General features: G+C 37.6%; 1 protein-coding gene across 5 annotated transcripts in view; it reads left to right on the top strand.

Moving 5' to 3' along the window:
* Window positions 1-21651, top strand: part of LOC131050631 (methionine aminopeptidase 1D, chloroplastic/mitochondrial) — a 172994-nt gene that overhangs the window by 71342 nt on the left and 80001 nt on the right. For all 5 annotated transcript variants that reach the window (XR_009106987.2, XM_057984828.2, XM_057984827.2 and 2 more), the window contains 2 exons: window positions 16262-16333; window positions 17098-17177. Coding sequence is in view for 4 of the 5 variants with exons in the window: in XM_057984828.2 (XP_057840811.1) it covers window positions 16262-16333; window positions 17098-17177 (152 nt within the window). In the remaining variant the exon portion in view is untranslated. The remainder of the gene's footprint in view (window positions 1-16261; window positions 16334-17097; window positions 17178-21651) is intronic.

Below are 21651 nucleotides of genomic sequence, written 5' to 3'. Positions count from 1 at the left end.
AATGCCATCAATTCCTTTATGTCTTGGATTCCCATGAAGGAGCCATTAGTGTTTACCTTCAGAACTCCTTGAGGAGGAGGAAGCTACCAGCCTTCATGATGAATCTTTTTTTTGACTTGACAAGGTTGTAAACCTACAGACAGACCAAAACTATTGCCAACAATATTCAATTTCCTTATGATAGCCAAATCACCAAGATCCATTGTAATTGAAAGATAACATTTTGCCGAAATAGTCTCCTGAAGCCTGCTGATAACCTTTCGCCATAAATGAACCACCACCATTTTTGTATCCTAGAAAATCCTTCGCTTCATTTCCAACCAAAGATGCCAAATAATGAAAGTAGGGCCAATAGCCGAAGCTACCTGGAGAAAAGAGGTCTTAGCTGGAGGCAAACCCAAGCTTTCCTAGGACTCAACCAAAGAAGTATCATGAACATGAGCTTAATTCCAAACTCCCCACCAGAGGTGCCAAAGCTCCCTAGACTAAGGACATTGGAAGAAGATATGTGGAGCACATTCTTCATTGTTGTCACAAGGAATACAGATCGAAGGACCTTGGACGCCTATCTTTTGTAAATTCCCCTAGGCAAGACAACTGTGTTGGAGCACTAGCTATAATAAGTAGTTACATTTGGGCCAAGAAAATTTGTTCCACACCTGCTTCCACTAAGGAATTCCAAACCCTCCCATACAACTATCTATCCAACTCCAAGTAACCTTGAAATAACATAGAATTTGCCCTTCGGACCAGAACCCCAAGCGAGGATATTTGTCCCTTGAAGGGAGAGATACACATCCTACCTGCCAAAATCTTAGCTAACTCTTGACAAGCCTCCTCAATACGCTCCAATGGCCATTCCTAAGGATCTGTAATGTCCCCACCTTTTTAGCATCTCAGTGGAGTTCTTAGCCTTTACATTCTCCGAAGGCTAAGTGGAGAAATAAGGAGAAATTGATTAAATTAATTTCTTATTAAGTCATTAAATAAAATAAAATAAAAAAAGGTGACTTTATATTTAATTAATTTAATTAAAAGTGACTTAAGTGATTTATTTAAATATTTTAATGTTATTATAAAGTTATAAAGTAACTTTATAATAATAAAGTCACTTTAATATTATAATGTGTGAATATGTCTTTAATCCCACATTGGCCAAGAAAGTGTTCGAGCTCTCATAAGAAAGAATAAAAAGGGACTTAAGAGTTCATTTTATATCATCCATCCAGAGAATTGATATTTGTTTGTTATGAACTTGGGAGAAGAAGCCAAGGGTTTCTGATTCAGTCAGCCATTGGAGAGCGACAATTCTTCAGTGTTGCAACCATTTGAGGTGGTGAAATATCCACTGAATTTGGCATTTCAGGAGAGCTTCATTCTGGAGTTCTATTTGGGCTTTAAAAAGAAGGGAAGACATCTAGGGTATGCAGATTTTCGAATATATATCAATTGCAGACCTATAGTTTCATTTGGCAGCCATTAAAAATCAGAATTGAAGCAATCATTTCAAGATACAATTGTTGCTATAGTACCCGCGCTACAGTAGATGCTACAGTAACCGCGCTATAGTAGACGCTACAGTACTCGCGCTACAGTAATCCGTGAATAGTGAAACGCTACAGTGGCGTGAATAGTGATGTGCTACAGTACTAAGAAATCAGGCATTTAATTGGCAAATTATTCGTAGCTACAGCAGGAACGTGTTTAATAGGCAGTCCATTGTAGAGTGGAGACCATCATTTGCAGCAAGCATTTTACATATCAGGTTCTCTAATTTTGCTGTCATAAGTTTTGGAAATTACATGTTATACCTTTGTAACTATTTGGTGTGAGAATAACTAATAAAAACTTCATTATGTTGCTGCCACATAATTTCTAGTTTGCATGCCAAGTGTTTGATGATTTGTCAAGCAGCTGTAGTTGTTATTTTTAGTTACTTATATGCATCAAAATCAATTGGCATATCATTTCTATGACATTGTTAGTCAATCTTTCATGGTTAGAGGCATTCAAAACATTAATTGCAGTGTACAAGACCCAAACAATACAAACAGAAAACTCATAACAGCAAGTACAGACTTTGCAAGACAAGTGTTTGACAAAATTCCCAAGGGTAGAAATCAATGATTTAAGGGCAAAGTTAGTAAGGGTTCTTACATCCTTCCAATGCATTACCTCCACTTGACCCAAATTCTGAACAGTTTTGAAGTCTTCCACTTTTCTCCAGCCAGCTTCTTGCAAACTGTTGCAAAGGGTTTGTAAAAGAGAAAACATTGATATGATAGGGGGAAAATTATTCCAAGAATCATAGCAAAAAAGAGCATATAAGCCCTTATTACAAATTCAAAACAGACCCTCCTTCATAAGATTAGCCCCCTTTTTAAGAGTATTCCAAGAATCCAAAGCATAGAACCCTTCCCCATAAGGATACAATGTGGTACATCAGCGTTGTTCACCCTCTAGAGGTACATAAGAATTTTGGCTCACACTTGGTCTTGACATGTACACCATCACCAATATAACTTGGCAGCTAAATCTTGACCATTCAAACCTGCAAGCCAAAGCCCAAGATCAGCTTCTTGCTTCGGTCAGCAAATAGATTCCCAGTTTACTAGACTCCACTTCGACAAGAGTAAATTGCCCACCCATAAAAATTGATGGGCAAGGACATCAAACTCCTTATCAAAGCTTGAAGAGGAAACTTGAACAAAGCACCTGCAAATAGGAAGGGCCTGGACCACTGACTTCAAGAGAGTTAGACGACCAGCTGTCCAAAGCCATCTACAAGTCCAATGGCTCACCTTCTTGTGAAACTCATGTAGAATATCTTGGCAAAACTCTCTAAGCTGAGATCCCACCACAAGGGGAATCCCAAGGTATACTAGAGGAAGGGAGCCAATCTAGATTCGTTGAATCTAAACAATCCTGCTCTTAATAAGGCGAGGAGTGTTGAAGAAGAAAATAGACGACTTGTCCTCATTTAAGTATTGTTGCACAAAGTGAATACAAAAATTTTCTCTTTAATTCTTGGTATTGCTGTTGCAAAAATAAAATACAAACAATTTCATCCAACATTTCCATGTTAATATTATAAACTTAGATCTGCTGACTTGGACTTGGAAAAGGTCAAAATCTAATTAGAAACCCTTTTTACAACTTCATTGATGCTTTATAGCTTCCTCCATATGTTTACAACACCGTATGTGAATAGTACGATAGCTTAAAAATGAAAACTTTCCTTAGGCTGTGATACTCCTAATATTGTGGTCGGTGTTGGGCAGCCTTTGGCACATGTTGGTGTGTGTTTTATCATATACCGAACATTAGAATAAAAAATATCCAAGGATGCTCTATCCTCTCCTGAACAAAATCACTACTTGTACCAAGATTGTGAGAAAGACCACAAGGCGACTCCAAGGTCTATATATGTGAACGAGGGACTTTATGTTGGATAGCTTCGTTGGTGATGTATGCTGAAATACAAGGGGGACATACGCTCAAAAATATGTCATTCACAAGCTAGGACTTAGACAAATGTGGCAACGAATGTTCTCTTTTTTTTTTTTGCTTTTGAATTTTCAGATTTTGGACTTACTCAAAAAAAGGATAAAAACGATAAGGGTTCAGGAGTTCTATGATATTTCTAAGCTATTCCTTTGAACTCAAGAGACGGTCAAGACTGGGTGAAAGCAATAACAACACTTTGTTTTGCCACTCTTGGACAACTACGCAAAGCGGGTGCAATCTTCTAGGGTTGTGCTCAAGATTTTCATACTTATGAATAATACCAACAAATTTTCATACTTATGAATAATACCAACAATTGAACAATATTACTCAAAGTAGAAGTTAAGCATTCATATCCAAAGATCAGGCTAACTTTACACATTGAACGAAAATCATCCATCCAAAGAAAGTATGAGCAAAAGTTTCACCAATCTAAACTATCAATCCTTAATTCATCTAACAACTTCAAAGCAAATTACTTAAAGCAAATCTATTCTATGTGTTGAAGAAAATATGCTACCATGCAAACACTTGATAATATTAAGACTTCAAAACAATACTAATAATGAACTTTTTATTATTCAAGTAGCTCTAAGCAACAATTTCATAAATCTCTCCACACTGAAATGAAATGAGAGAATGAGTTTATTTATGGTTTTTGAAAACAAATGAATGGCCGAGATCAATCTAAGATCAACTGTTGAGATTAAGACTACCTAACCTTAATTAGGGTTTCCCAAAATAAAATCAATATCAAGTGCATGTGAGACAAGTGGCACAAGGTGCTATCTTTTAGGATTGCAACCCCTTCTCCTGTTGAGAGGCAGAATGTTCAATGAACTTGGACACAATCTGATCAACCTCCTCGATTGTGACATGTGGCAGCATACTGACTCTGAATTCTAATCCTTCCAAATCATCTGCACATACATCAAAAGTGATCTCCCAATCTAGTTCATGTTTCTAGAAAGTAACTCTGATGGACAGGAGGTTTGATGCCTTAAACAAATTTTGCTTTAAGATTGGTCCAGTGGAGAAGATTTCCTGTGTCTTGATCTTTAGGTTTTCCGGCTGCATATCCTTGTCTCGAATGGTTTCTTTCTCAAGCACTTCCGCAGCTACAAGGAAAACCTTGTCTTGGATTTCTTTTATTTCCTCCTTAGCTCTGTCAGCATCAGCCTTAACTTTCTCCAAGATCTCATTCCGTGCAACCAATGTCCAGTGCGAACTGCTGAAATTATATGCTACCGCTGCTTCAATTATATTCACATCTATCAACTCTTGTTTTAGAATTCCTTTTAATGTTCTAAGGCATGAGATAATTCTATCTTGAATGTCTTGAAGATCAGTCCATGCTTCGGCCATGCTTGCAATCCTGGAGAGTAGAGAGGAGGTTTGTCCATATGTTAATGCTCAGAACTTCTGACTATTTCCTATGAATTCAAGAGTTGAGGAGCTTTTGGATTTGCTTGATCAAGTGGCTTAATCAAATGCTGAATATAATCGCTTAGACGCTCAACTTCTTTCTTATATTCCTTCTTCTTTTCTACTTCCTTGTCCAGTCTTGGCTTCATGGAAGGAACTGAATTATCCAAGTCTTCAACTTCCTGCTTCTTGGTAATTGGTCCTAAACTGATTGTAGTGATTTCATATTCATGGGGACCAATATCTCCCTTTGCCTTGTCCACTTTTGGCACAACAATTTGCACCGTGTAGCATCCGGCTTCATCTCTCTAGATGGTGGAAAACCTTTTGGTTGGCTTCTTTATTGCAACTTGTTCTAATCTGGCCAAGAAATCTGCCATATCATCCTCTTCTTGAACTTCTATTTCTTGTGTATTTACTTTCAATCTTTCCTTCAACTAATCAGGAACTTAAACCTCTTCTTGAGCTGCTCAATGCCTTAAACTGCGTGATTGCCTTCTTCACATGTAATACCCCAAAGGGTGGAAATCATTTTTTCTTGAAATTCACCTTCCTAAACATCCATTTCATTGTGGGACTCCAATACTTCTGTGTCGGTAGGAGACAGAGGTTGCTTATCTTCTTGATGGATTGACTCTACGTTTTCTCCATGAACTGGGGAAGGAAATTTCATCTTTGCCAATTACTCATCAATGGCCAATATGTCATTTATATTTGTTGATGCGATAGAACGAGATGGTTCTAGCCTTTGTTTCTTCGGAGCAAGTCCTTCATTCACAACTACCTTACCTTTCTTTTTAGCATTTTCAATTAGCCTGACACTTTGAGATGCCTCTGCATTGGAAGAAAATTCTTCTGCTTCACCCATCAGGTCATAAGTCAAGGCTATATTTCTTCGTCTTAATCTATGATTCTGCCGATCAACCCACCACTTGGAATATTTCATAATTGGCTGCATTAAGGTGGTCAAATCTGCATGCTCTGGTTTTGACCATTTGATAGGGGAAAGAGGTGCATGCTCATCAAAGCTAGGCTGAGTATATTATGCATTAGCTTCTAGCTGATCCGGCACAAGGGAAGGTTTAGTCGTTCTGATCAAGCTTCTTGCCATTCTGGACCATAGTCTTTTCCTAATGTCAATCTTATCTGTAGCATTTGCCCAAAAATCCTCTATATCCACTCTATGTTTGAATCTTTCTCCATTCACTGATCCAATATTGCTGTGAGGATCATAAGTACCTCTGGATCGGTAGAATGTAAAGTGATACCACTGCATTTGTAGCTTGGCACTTTCAGCTGTCTGTGTTGTCGGACAAGACTCTTCCATATTTCTAATAAAGAACGAAAAGGATATAGATGCCTTCTGCCTTATTCTTTTGAAGCTCTGATATGTTTTTAGTTGTCCGAGAACTTGAAGTAGGACCATCCTGTTGGTTGGATAGATCTGAAGTTGGTAAGGACGACTATCAAAACCTTGAACTCTTATGTATGTAAATTTCGGAAACTGGATAAACCAGGATCCATACTTGCTGATTAAACTTTTGGCTTCAGGAGATAACCTTTGGTGAGTTCCTCCTTGTAATGTCCTTGTGATGTACATCAGGAGTGCATCATTGACTCGCTTGAAATGGCTCTTCTCCTTAAGCTGCAGCTGCAGGTAACAGTTATAAGACTTGAATTCATTTACTCCATTGCCAACTACGCCTTTGCAAATCAGTCCAAAATATTTAAAATTTTTGGCAAATGAGTTGATAATGTAGGAGCTCATGTAGAATGACTTTGTCTCTCCAAATTTATCAACTGTTCATGAAGATTGTTGCTGATTATGTGGGACCAATTGAACATCTTGACTCTCGAGGTGATTTCATCTATGAAGTAGTACATCCATATCTCAAATGGGGCACCTTGAGGGCTGCCCATTACTGTATTCAGCAGCAAGACGATGTCACCATATTGTTCCTTGAAGTATGCGCGCAACAAATTCTTTGGCACTTTCCCTTGGAGTCTTTTCTTTTCCAACCATGACTTGTTAACATTTGCTGCACAAAGTTTAGACTAGTCATCATAAATCTTTTTGGTATCTTCTTTGGTCTTGTAGGAGGTTTTATTGTAGTTTGGTATTCGGAACGTCTCTTGAATGGCTAACTTTGAAAGATTAGCTAAGACCCTTCCATCAGGTGCAATGATCTCTCTTGATTGTGCATTGTAGTGTATAGCACACTCAACTATTAGCTCAACACATTCTTTAGCTGGAGGAAATCCAATTGCTTGGACGATGCCATTTCTTATCATCCATCGAGCAATGGGTGTTGGCAGGTGTCCATCATGACCGTACATTCTCTTTTTGAATTCTTCTAAATCCACATGTCCAAGGTCGGTGAGTGTGACATTCTTCTACTTGCATTTGATCTTGGATTTCGGCTGTACTCCTTTACTGGCAAACTTCATTTGTGCTTTTCTAGAAGGTGCTCCTTTGGTGGTCATTAACCTGCATAATACATGAAAATTCAATATTATTTTCAAGACAACTTGCTGATTTTAATTCTGATTTTTAACTTGAAAATTTCACTTTCAGCTTGTCAAAAAATTAAATTTCTGCGAAAAAGCAAACTGAATGTGAAGAATCTGGTCTAAAAATTGATGAATTTTGAGAGAAATAAGACAGAATAAAAGAAGAATTCATTCAAACTCAGATTTTGGTTATTCGAAATTGATCGTGACTGAATTCAGTTTCAATTCTGATGATTCTGTTTTAAAATCAGAAAAAAGCACTTCGTTCTTGTGTTTCAAGTTCAACACTTAGAAAAAAATTTAATCCTTCAAAATTCCTTGTTGAAAATCATTTTTCCACAAAATTTGAGATACAGAAAACTTCTCAATTGCACTCCAATCTTCCAACCTGATAATGAATTTGATAGTGACTGGTTGAAAATATATACAACTTGATAGGTTCGATTTTAGGAGCCTTAAGTACCTTTTTTTTTTTTATAATTTTTTTTATGTTTTAATGCTTTAAATCTTTCTAAAATGGAAAGTTTTGTTTTTCTTCCAAATTTCATCCTTAGCTAAAAAAAGCAAGGAATCTTCTAGATCTTTCTTCCAAATTCCGAAATTCTTGAATTTTCGAAAATCTTTCTATTCCCTTCAAAAATAATTCAAGTGTTGGAAAATATAAAAAATATTTGATGTGCCAAGTTTATTTTCCAACTAGTTCGTTGATTGACCGTTGATTTCATGTGCAATTTTTTTTGTCGAAATTATTGTTCCTTTAGCCAATTTTTTGTCTTTTGGCATGGCAAGTTGATTGTCTTCATGTTTTACCCATAGGTCATGGGTGAATTTTTATGTCATGCTCAGGCATCTTCACATATTCTATTTATGCCTAGGCGAACTTGGTAGGTCTAATGTTTTATTCATCTTGGCCAATTTGTTTTTCATGTCCAAAATTGTAATTTCTTCTTTGAAGTGTGCTTAGCCAAGAGTGGGTGGTATTCATAGAAGTTTGCACATCTTGTTTACCTTTGTCTTGGCCTTGAGCGAGTTTGGATGTTTATGTGCCAAGGTTTGGCCATCCCTTTCTTTTCCCTTTGAACCTTGTCTTAGGCGAACTTGGTATATGTTTGCCATATTATCCTTAGCAATCTCTTCCATAGGCGGACTTGGAATGTTTTTAGACATGGTGGACTTTACCTATGGTTTGGCCATCTTTTTATGTGCCTAGCGGACTTTCATGCTTGTTAGACCTTCCTTACTAGGGCGGACTTCAACTTCCCATTTGCCATGCTTTTTATCATCCAACCTAGGCGAACTTTGAAGCTTTCATGCCAACTTTATTTTAGCTTTGCCTTATTCCATCATAGGTGGACTTGAGAAGTTTTAGACATGTTATTTTATTCCAACTTTGTCATGCTTTTCCAAGGGCGGACTTGGACAGCCTTGTGCCAACTCGTTTTGCTTTTCTCACAAGTGTCTTGGTTTACTTTCAAATGGCAAACTTGGAATGTGTTTTGCCATCCTTTCTCAAGGCTAGGCGGAGTTGGAAGACCTCTTGCCAACCTTGTTTTAGCTTTTATCTTTCAAACCTCGGCGGACTTTGGACAGCCTTAGACATTGCTTGCTTTATTTGCTTTTCATGTTTCCATACTTCATGCCTTCCTGGCGGACTAGGATGTATCTTTGCCAAGGTGGACTTGGCATGTGTTTGGCCAAAGTAGGGCGGAGTTGGATGTCTCTATGCCATCATGTCTAGGCGAACTTGCTTTATTCCTTTGCTAGGCAGACTTTACCTCCCTCTTACCATCTCCTTTGTTTGCTTTGTCTTGGACATTCTAAACCATAGGTAGGAGTTTGCTTAACTCTTGCCATGGGTTTCTTAATTGAAGGTAGGAGTTTGCCATTGATTAGGCATCTTTCCTTATATGCCTAAGCGGAGTTTGAAGGTGTCTAGCCAACTTTGCTTCTTGCCATGCTTGAATGTGCTTAGGCAGAGTTTGAATATGATAGGATATAGCCTTGCAACTTGGGCGAACTTTGGCTTTGGACAGCCATGTGCCTTCTTGCATTGTCACCTTTGTATTTGATTAGCCGCGTTCATGCCATGTCCATGCTATGCCTCATTCCACGGGGACGCTTCCCCACCCTTTTTGGGCGCGTCCCCCTGTCAGAAACGTCTCGGGGACAGGGGGACGGGGACGTGACGTCCCCCGCCGTCACGCCACCGCCACCCAAGTGCCGCCGGGACGCGGAGACGTCCCCACGTCCCCGCGTCTCCCAGGGAGATGGGGAGACGTGGAGACGTCTCCTTGGGAGACGTTTGGGCGTCTCCCCCGTCCTTCGAGAGACGTGCAGACGTCTCTTCAAGGACGGGGAGACGCCCCAGACGTCTCCTGTCGCCCCCACGTATATGCAATATTTAATATTAAAATTTTAAAAAAAAGTGACTTTTTAAGTTTTTTGAGGGTTAAGGGGTAACTCTAATTGGACGTGGGCCAAAAGAAAAATAACACCCGACGCCTTTAGAAAATAATAGGGGGAAACCGCGCCGATAGAAGTAGGGAAAATCTAACCTCCGAGTCTGATTAGGCTCCATATAACAACACAACTTAGAAATCTTGGTATTTAGATTTAGTATTTCAAATTTCCTATAGTCTCATTTGAAATATAATTCTTACACTGTAATACTGTCATACATCTTTTCAAAACTAGTTTTTCAAGTACTATATGTATATGTATAACTATATCAGCACCACCACCCCGCCACCCCCCCCTGCCGTCCCCAAACTTAGGCCCTTGCTCCCCCAGTCCCAGAAACGCGTCCCTGCGTCCCCCCGTCCCCAACGCTCGTGGAACACTGATGCTATGTTTTATCTGGAACAAAACCCTAATTAGGGTTTTCACCTTGCTTTTTTTACTTGAAGACATAATTTTCAATTCTGAGGACATGGGCACTGATTATATGGCTTAAGAAGTGATCTTCTAGAACAAAACCCTAATTAGGGTTTTTAACCTGCTTTTTACACTTAGAGACCAAATTTCTCAATTCTGACAACATGGGCAGTGTGTAATATCCCTTGTTCTTATATGTCTGAAAATGTGCTTATGAGACACAAGGAATATTGTCAAACATTTCATGTACAGCCTTCCAGCTTGCTGGTCTTAAGTATCAGTCTGATATGTTCTTATTAAAATGACTATAGATGGCTCCCAAGGCTTAAGAATCAACACTTCAATGCACTAATTGACACTTTGGACCCTTAACAAATGCATAGAGATGAATTTACAATATTAAATATTTCTGAAGACAATGGGCAGGCATGGTCAAGTTCTCTCTTATCTCCTAATAGTGATCGATGCCACCTTCCAATTGTAGCGCTACCTTCCAGGGTGGAGTTCGATTGCTTCTAACCAACACAATAAGCCAAATCATGGGTAAGTCTGACTGTTGCAGGTTTGTAGATTTGGTAACAAATTATTACCAACATGTAAGGCTTCTTTCAGTCCCTAAACCTTATCGCTGATCATTCCCAAGGATAGTGCTTTCATCCAATGCTAGGTTTGTTGCCCAAACAAGAAGATCTTGTCAAAATCGTGGTATTGGTAAATGTAATTCGAACTGCTTCAGATCTGATTATACCCCTGCATCTTCACTTATTCACCTTCAAAGCATCATAAGATGAGCTCACCTTGAATCCGACAACAAATAGATGCCAATGTGATCTTCTATGAGCAAGTCATGGGTTTCACCTTAGCTATGGCAGGTCTGAAAATGACTGGGATAAACTCAGTAAACCAGAAGATGTAATCAGCATATTTGTAGCCCAACCAATGAAGACTTTCACACCAAAAAAGGTCTCCCTTATTTCCTCCAAAATCGAACTCTAGCAAGTTGGCCCTTGGCCACAATTGAGCACACTTGAGATGACTGAAGTATCACCTCCTCAATGCAACCCCTCAAGAAATCTTCCACTCCCTCAGTTATGCAATCCATGGGAGTTTTTGTTCCCAAAGACTATGATCTGTAGACACCTCTCGGTTCTACAAAACCCACTCAAAATCAAAAACCAAATCCAAGCTGCCTTGAAGCTTTATCTTGATCTCCTTTAATACTTTTTCACCCCAACATCCAGAAGCTTCTAGAAGTGACTTTATGATATATTTTGTAATTAGTCACTTTATTAAATTAATTAAATATAAAGTCATCATTAATTTTTAATTTATTTGATAACTATATAAATAATTAACTTAATATTATTAATTAAGATAATTAATTAACTAGCTTGCCGGTTTGGGTTCGAGCACCGGTTCGAGTTCGAAGAACCGGTACGACAAAATTTTGAAAAGGGATTTGGGTTCGTTTGGGTTCATTAGTACAAAAACATGTAAATTTGTTTTTCATATATATATATATATATATTTTAATATTTGTGCAGCCTATAAGCATGAATTAAGATTAGCATGTCACTTTGCATCATATGAACAACATAACAAACATAAACTTGTAATCATAGCATCATGATCATACCATAATAGCATCATGATCATATACATTAAGTTTAATATCAAAATGACAAAATATTCAAGTATCATGGTTTCAACTTTCAAGAATATAAAGTTTAAATCATCAAATGGGTCAGCCAATTCATCATCTTCCTCCTCCTCCTCCTCCTCATCATTGACATTGACATTAGATGAGCCAACGCCACTTGCACTTGCACTATAAGTTTGCTCGCCCTCCAAGTCATCAAGTGTCAATGCAGGAAGCTGAGAAGCGGGAGCATCCAAATCAGTATGCTCTGGCTCTATATCTCACATCTTCGTTTCCCCTTGTGTGTAGTCATGTTGTTTGTGTGAAAGAAGACGTAGGTTGGAATGCACATATACTAAATTCTCCGCTCTTTTTAATAGCAACCTATTGCACTTTACTGAGTGGATGAAAGAGTATGTGTTCCAATTTCTTTCTGAAGCAGATGAACTAGCAACCTATGAAGACAAAGTAAACAATTAAAGTTATACATTAATCAAATTAAAATTAAAAATTACTAGCAACCTATGAAGACAAAGTAAACTATAAATAAACTTGTGATAATTTTAATTAATTAAACTTACTTGTGATAAAACTTTTACAGCGAGGGGTTGTAGGTGTTGGAAGCATGCACCATGGAAGTACCACCAGCTATGAGCATCATTCTTGGATCTATGACGAAGTGCCTCAACACTTAGACCATTCCCATTTGCGAATTCTATGAACTCATTTGTAACAATATCTCGCAAATCATCATCATGATGTAGTCTAAGAAATGCTGCCTTGTACCCATCAGATACTTCTAGATCTCTCCATGGTGGAATCCTTCCTGGTTTATCAAGAAACTGATTGCTATAGTACTTTGGTGTCAATGTATAGGCAAGAAGATGCAAAGGAGTGGTCATCTTATTCCACCTTTCTACAATAATTGCTTTCACTTCTTTGAAGAATTGCTCCTCGGGATCATTCTCTTTTGCATTTATAGTGAACTTTATTTTTTCAAGCATTGAGTCATTGCCATCATAAATCTCACCAATGCAAGGCGTATCCACGTCGTTATAGCGAATCATACTCATAATGGGCTCAGTGATACTTAGGAGATATGTAACAAGATCCCACCATTTCTCATTCAATATTCTCTCCCTAATTTTTTCTACCCTCTCATTGCTACTCTGCTTCCATATCGTCCAATTGTTTCTGATCACATATTGCATAGTGCCACTCTAACTTTCACAAGTCGTCTCAAGACGATTGTGTTTGATGCAAAACAGGTCTCAGCAACCTATAACACAAATTAATGCGAAAATGATTAAAAAATAAAGCTAAACTTTAAAGAAGAATACACAATATAGCTTACACAATGATATTATGAACATTGAAATTAAAAAAATCAGAAAATGTAAAATTTAACTACAATTTCACTTACCTTCAATAGCTCCAAATTCGAAAAGGATCTAAAAATCCCTTGAGACGTGGTGGTTTGTGATGAACATCTGGATGTCCTCAGCCTCTGCATACACATCTCTAATCCATTTTATTTTAGTCCCAATCCTTTATAGCATAAGATTGAGTGAATGGACCGCACAAGGTGTCCAAAAGATGTGATCATAGCGTTCCTCAACCAACAAACCAACAACTCTACAATTTCTTGCATTGTCCATTATGACTTGGACAACATTGCGAGGTCCCACTGACTCAATGGCGGAGATGAGAATTTCTGCAATAAATTGGCCATCTTTTACTTGGCCCTCACAATCCACAACTTTCAAAAACATTGCCCCTCTAGGGGACACCGCTATGAGATTGATCAAGGGATGATTTTTAGCATCCTTCCACCCATCTGAAACAATTGTTACACCTATCTCTGCCATGAATCCCTTATGGGTTTCAATGCATCTTCAACCCTCTTCACCTCTTTGTCCAATAATGTTCCACGTACCTTCTCATAACCAGGGCCCTTATACCCTGTTGGAGCCTCATTAACACTTTTTATCATTTGCTTCCCATATGGGGAGCGAACTACATTGAAAGCCAACCCATTTGCATAAATGCACCTATCTATATCTTGATCAGCAATGTCTCTACTCTCATTTTGAAATGTGGTTTCTAGAGGCCCCTTTGTTCTTTTGCGTGTCAAGGGTGGTTCATTTTCAGGTTCATTTGTGGAAAAGAAGGGGTGGTCTTGTACTACAACATCGGGATGAGATGGGGCTTGCATTCCCCTTGTTTTCTTTGCAGAGGTTTGAGTCAATCTACGGGCTTCTCTCTCTTCTGCCTCATGCTCCTTAAAATATTTCATCATTATCTCATTTGGTATAGGGTTACTATCTTTTCCAGGGCATTTTTTGATGCCTCTTCCTTTTATTCCACACAAATGGCCTACTACCCGATAATATGAATTATTACGTTCAATATCACATCCTTGGCATCTCCAACAGAATCCCCCACCTCCAGGAAGTGGGTTTAAAATGTCAACATACTTCCATAAGGGAGAATTCAGATCATTTCTTTGTTTTGTAATTGTTTGTTCATTGCCAACGGAGGAAGAGGTAGATGCCATTTTAGTTCCTATAGAAGGAAATAACATAAACATATTAAAAAACAAAAACAAAATAATGAAAAACAATTAATGTTTCATGTTTGAAAATTTGGGAAACAAAAATAGTTGGGAAAAAATGTTAAAAAATCTACCTCTTGTAGGCAATGGGAGCTTGCAAATGTATGGAAATGATGCTACCGCACTTGTTGAAGCTTCAAAAATCAGTCTTCAACTCCTCCTATTTGATCTTGGAATTCAAATTTTGTTCACCTTTTCTTCAACCTGCTCTCATAAAACTTTTGTTTGCAACACAAATGAGGTGCACTATGCATTAGGCATCCTTTAGTAGCTAGTATGACTTCTTTGAAAGTCTTAATAAGTATTGCTTCCTTGGGAAATCCTAAGGGGGTATGGGTGGGTATTAACTCGAGAAAATAATATAATATTTTTATTTTTTCTTTCACAGCACACACTACACATATTTTCTACTTTTACACCTTTGCACATAGAGCACTATAACTTCTGCCTTTGATATTTTGCAGACACCACAATAACGAATTAATTATTTGCTGACAAATCTCAATTAATTTATGTTTAGAAAATTGAAGTTGGCAACTGCAAACAAATCCTTGTTTTTTCACTTAATCCCAAATGTGAATCATGTATGAATCCATCATATATTTGACTGGAAAGAAATCTTTTATCTTTGAAGCCAAATACCACTATGGTTTCCATCCTAGGGTTTGAAGTTGAACTCGCAGTCCAAACTTGTAAATGAGAATAAAATGTCCAATATGTGCAAATAAGCCCTTCATTACTCTTTTATAACTTTCACGGGAAGATTTAATTTTAAATTCACGTTTAATAAAATAATACCTTTTGGCCCCATAAAGTTACATTTTATTTCTGCATTTTCACTCACTCACTTTATAAAAATAATTAAATAAAGTCACCCGCAACAACTTAAGGTGACTTAATTTAATTAATTTAAAATATTCCTCTAATTCTCCAAATGATGCTACAGGAATAAAATAGGCTAATGACATTTTCTCAAACGCCTAAGATGAAGAAGGGGACATTACAGCTACATGTCAAATTTGAGATGCTGGATGGGCACTCTTCTGGAATCTATTGAAAAAGCAATGTTTATACCTATATATTATCTTCATAATTTGTCTTACAACTATGTTCATATAATTTTTGAGAAATTGGAATTTACACCCCATAGAGTCTCATGGAAGGATTGAGTGGTAGGATTTATAAGGGCTTATAGACAATGGATATAAAATAGGATAGCCCTCTGGGATCCCTGTACATTAAGGATGACATCAATTGTAGTTTGTACTCTAGGTTGCATCAATTTCTTCCTTGTTTGGGTAATGATTTAGAGTAGCCTTGGACAACACAATAGGTATATAACAAATAAGAATTTTCATAGGAGTATCTGCTGTTGGGTAGCATATTTGCATATCACAAGCTCATCTTCTAATCACAATCCTAAGATAGATATTTTTTTGTGTTAATTAAGGTGAGATGTTATATGTATTAGCTTACCATTTTCTCAATAGTACTACCTATTATAATACTTTTGAGTATGTATTTCCAATTTGTCCTGCTCATAATTTTTCACTTACTCAAGCATTCCTTGTAGTCTCTTGGTTTCTATGCACGCCTTTAACAATGCTAACCATTTTTTTCCCGCAAAATATTTTTTACTTTGTATATTTATTGAAATTTAGCATTGATAGTTGCATTACAATCTGTGTTAGGGTTATCATGGAGATACTTCAAAAACATTCTTTTGTGGGATGGTTTCAGAGGAAGCTAAGCAACTTGTAAAGGTACAACAATTGCCTTTCTATTTTATAAGAAATCTGTAACATTGACTAGGGCTTCTTTGAACAATTGGGAGTTTATTTTTGTAATTTCTATTATATGTTGAATTGGTTGGAGGGAGGGTGCAATTTCCTGAATTTTCTTTTGGCTAGAGATTTGTATCCTTTATCATGTGGGTTTGGAGTCTTTAATATGCTCATTTAGAACAAGCATTTGAAAGTGTATTTTATCAGGAGGGGGTGCAATAGAGTTGTTGGACACATCTAGTTCCAAACTTTAGTTAATATGTCATTAATTATTTTGGGATTGGTTTCTATTCCACTCCAAATTATTTTCTAAGTAGATTTTTATATGCATATAGTAATAAGGTACCTAGCTTCTATTCTCAGTTGCAAAGAAGCATACGCTGGTTTAAAATTTGCTTGTATGGCATTGATTTAGGTTTGTGGAGAATAATCTAGGCACAATATGCCTTGGCATATTCTATTATGATATTATCTATATTGAACTGCTGTATTGGCAAAATTATAGTTTAATAGTAAAATTCTCAATGTTACTGTACTCTCATTGATGCAATATAACTTATGTGATTATCTTTATTAGCAACGTTTCTTATGTTGGCCATTGTTTTGGTGTTGTCAAATTTATCAAGCATGCATTTAATTTTTTCAATCGTTTTTAACATGAATCACTGGACCTGCATGTAATACGTTCTTTGAATGTTTCATACTTGATGTTTTAATTGTTCTATGCATATTTTATCCACTAGGTGACTGAAGAGTGTTTGCATAAAGCAATAGCAATTTGTGGACCAGGAGTGGAGTTCAAGAAAATTGGTCGAACAATAAAGTATGTATATTTGAAAGTATTATAGCCTTCTTGCTAATTGAATAAATAATGTTTTATGTTATTTTTGTAGTTAAAATATATCATATATTCCATGTTATTTACTAAATATATCTGTCCTTTGATTTAATCGGATTTCCACAATCCATTAGTTAATTATCAAGCTGCTTCTGGATTTTGATTGTGTGTTTATATATGTCCTTGTATGGTAATTATTTAAAAGTCTTGAATATAACACTAGTTCTTTTAATCCGAATTCAATTGATGAGTACCCTAACAAACATGACTTCGATCCTTTCAACTGCAAATTCAACTATCAAATATGCATGATTCTAACTTAAATTTGACCTCATGGAGGGTATTGTATATGAAGATTCAGTTTAAACGAAGGATCAACAATTGGATCAACCAAGTTGCTTGTCCAAGGTGATAACAGATAATCTATTTGAATAAACATACACACACACACACACACCAAGTTGCTTATTTTAAATTTTAGCAACTATAATGAAAAAGTTGAAAGCATCCACACAAGTAATATCTTACAATTGTAAACACAAGATGCACACACGATTTACATGGAAACCCTTGTGAGAGAAAGCCACAGAAAAATATTGCTTTTATAGGAAACTTCTTACAATCTTCGTAGACGCCAACCTATGGGAGACACCAATCCCCTCCACTGAGCACCAACTCAGCAAGAGACACCAATCTCTTTGGATCAGAGGCACGAACCTTCAAAATGCGATGATTTGTTTTTGACTTCTTGGATCTGTCCTAAATCACCTTAAAAAATATGCTCACTCTTTGAGCAAAGTTTGCTTTAAAAGTAAAACTATGTTCTCAAATCTGCAAAATATCTCCACTCAGATCTGCAAAAAGATCTTCAATAAATGCTCACGAATTTGAAATATTTCTTCACACAAATCTTCACTATATCTTCTCCAACATGTAATGTCCCCTTTCTAGGTGACAGGAGATGAGTAGGGATTGACCTATCGTTTGAGTTTCCATAGGTCAACCAGATGGCTAGGGGACTCATTCTGAGGGGCATAGAGCTTTGCATGGGCTCTGTGAGCCGTTTTGGACCTTCAGACGACAGTTCCTACTTTTTAGTGAGGTCTCCTATTTTTTAGGGAGAATTGACAGTTGACTGAATGACCACCCGAGGGACCAGGGAGCAAAGCAGGATCCTTTTGAGTAGTTATAGGTGTTTGGAGAGAGGTTCCTATTTTTTAGGGCATCAGTGAGCACTGTGCTTCAGACGAAATTCAGATCTGAGTCCTGGATTGTATTTTATGAATAAATAAGGAAATCTTAAAATATTTTAATATTTCCTAAGTTATTGTTATCACAAAGCTTGCACCCTTGCTGAGCTATCAACTCAACAACCTTGTGAAACATGGAAACAACCCCGAAGTGTGGGACCTTGCGCAAGGGGGTTGAATCTCGAACCAACTCAACACTTCAAATCTTACTTCTAAACTTATCCTAACAACTTGCAGAGGAAAAGGGAAGAGAGAAATGCTAAAAATGAAAGGAGGTGATGCACCAAGATAAGAGATGATTCTCTCCCCACTCGAAATGGCACAAAGAATCAATTGAAATAGGCAGGAGATGCACAAACTTTAGTTGCATGAATGACCTTAACGCGCGTATGGAGGATAGGACTTGTTGAATGTCAAGAGGGGAGAAGGTTTCCCACAAGTTGTTGATATGTGGCGACTGATCAGCAAAGTATCGTACACTCAGCACGTATCCTCGCCAAATTTTTTGCCCTTTTTTTGTTGATGAAAACCGACATTGTAATAAAACCCTAAAAAGGCCGACTTTGTTTGTTGCCCTAAAAACACATGTTATAAGTGGCTGAGATGCTTAAAGCATTGTAAGGTTGATGTACTGTTTTTGCCGGATAATAAGAAAGATTGGACGTTTCTGTATGGTGGACGTAACCCATTCTGGGTGAACCATGTTAAATCTCTGTGTTATCTGTGTCCTGTTTTATTTCTTTATCTTTTGTATTTAAATCTGCATATAATTGTTAGTTCATATTTGCTTCGGATCTGCTTGAAACCCTAACACAAGTCACACCCAAAAACAGGTTAACACAACATATATGTGAAAGAAAGCTACAAACATACACTTACAATGAATGTAAGAACACATACACAACATACATAAGTTGAAGTCAGGAAAGAATGATGATTTCAATTAATTATAAGGCCGATGGCCAAACTTACAGTTGCAGAAATGCAAGATAAATACAAGTCTTTAAGAGAAGTGAAACAACATAGAATAGCTCAAGCCAGCAGGGAGAGAACCCTTTACAATGAGGCATAACAACCTTATATAGAAAACTGGTCGCATAGGAGAGGCCATTGGTCAAGGGACACAAGCCTTGACCCTTGCGTGTGCAGGGAAATGTCAGTCAGGCAATGCAGAAATGTGCATGTACTTGACATTGTGTACATGCAAGCAACCTGGCCATACCCTGAAAATGCATTCCCAAGAAGAAAGGTACTTCTAGAAGGTGGATTCATTGACATTCCAAAGTCAGAGCATGCAGGCATGACATAAGTAACTACAAATAAGAATGGCCCTGTACTTCTCTTGATGGAAATCTTACAAAAATCATTAAATAAGCCCCTGTAGCTCTAAAAAAGGTGTAGAAGTCGCAAGAGTTGTTGGAGCATTAAGAGCCTTGAGTGTTGATCACGCCATTTGGAAGTGTTGCAAGCCAGAAGGAAGTTGGGAAGACTTCGGAAACACAGGTTACCAAAGTTGGGTAGACTTAGGCTTGGGATTTCAGGATTCCGAAGTTCTGGGGTTGAGAACTTAGGAACTTGAGAACCTGGGGGTTCCGGAGTTCCAGGGTTGAGGACTTAGGAACTTGGGAACCTGGGGGTTCCGGAGTTCCAGAGTTGAGGACTTAGGAACTTGGGAACCTGGGGGTTCCGGGGTTGAGGAAGAGAAGACTTACGAACTTGGGAACCTGGGGGTTCCGGAGTTGAGGAAGAGAAGACTTAGGAACTTGGGAACCTGGGGGTTCCGGAGTTCCGGGGTTCAGGACTTAGGAACTTGGGAACTTGGGGGTTCCGGAGTTCCGGGGTTGAGGAAGAGAAGACTTAGGAACTTGGGAACCTGGGGGTTGCGGAGTTCCGAGGTTGAGGAAGAGAAGACCTAGGAACTTGGGGGTTCTGGAGTTCCAGTGTTGAGGAAGAGAAGACCTAGGAACTTGGGAGTTTCGAAGTTCCAACAAGACCACTTTATACTTAATGATTCCTTTGTTTTCTCTTTGATCAACTGAGGCAGTGCTGGTCCATAGAACATATGTTTGATCGGTTCTCACTAATGGACCAAGGGTGTCATAAAATGACAACAGTTATTGTTTGCCTCACTGGGTAAACAGAAGGAATATAGAAATAAACAAGGCAATAACAACATGAATACAAGAATAAGCTTTCCATTAATAACTCAAAGTGTATACATTGTTCATAGCATTATCTATCGTAAACTACAGACCCCTCAATACCCGCAGGTAGTACAATATATAACAGCCGAAGGGGTGCGACCCAACCGTCGCGACTCCAACTACCTACCCGTCGGCTAACTAACTACTAACAAACAACATTACTACCAAAACATAAGATATACATATTTCCGGACAACAGTTATGAATTTAAATAAATTATATTAAAGTGATATTATAATCACTTTATAATAAAATAACTTATAATAAGTTGGCCCCCTTTTTCGTAGGCGTTTGAGGTATAAAATGTTGTAATAAAAAGGGGAAAACATTATAATAATAAAGTATAATGCTTAAGGGGTCAATGTTTAAATAAAGGCATAGATTTTATTAAAAATAATAAGTTGAAAATATGAAAGCCCTAAAAGTGATGACCTAGGGTTTGGAGCCTTTTAAAAAGGCATTCGGAGGTCATTTTTCATTATTATTGAACTCATTTATTATACTTTCAGCATTGGAGAGGTCTGCAACAGCAAGCCACCATTGGAATTCAGTTTGCGAATGAAATCTTTCAATCTTTTACAGTGTTTGGACGAAAACCCACACACTTTCTCGAATTGAAGGATCCTCTTTCAAGCCATTAGGGGCCAAATTACTGAGGAATATTGCATTTACAACAGATTTGAGACAACAATTTGTAGATCTGAGCAGTATAGAAGACATTTCTAGCAAGCAGAGAGCCAATTAATGCAGGCCGTACCTTCCTTAGTAGGCCGTACCATTGAAATCTTGCCTGAGAAATAAAAAATAAATAAATAGAGGAGTTGTAGAATTGAATTTTGTTTCAAAATTCACCGTTGGTAATAATAATCGGCAGATGAGAGGTTCAATCAGGGTTTTGATGACTTATTTGATTGGTATCAACGATTTATTGGGGAAAATCAGTCAAATCCAAGGACGTTGCTTGGCAACTTTGAAGAACTTGCACCAGATTTGCCATTTATCCAT

This window comes from Cryptomeria japonica, chromosome 8 (genome assembly GCF_030272615.1).
Source record: "Cryptomeria japonica chromosome 8, Sugi_1.0, whole genome shotgun sequence".
Classification (NCBI taxonomy): Eukaryota; Viridiplantae; Streptophyta; class Pinopsida; order Cupressales; family Cupressaceae; genus Cryptomeria; species Cryptomeria japonica.
This window is presented reverse-complemented; position numbering and strand designations above follow the sequence as displayed.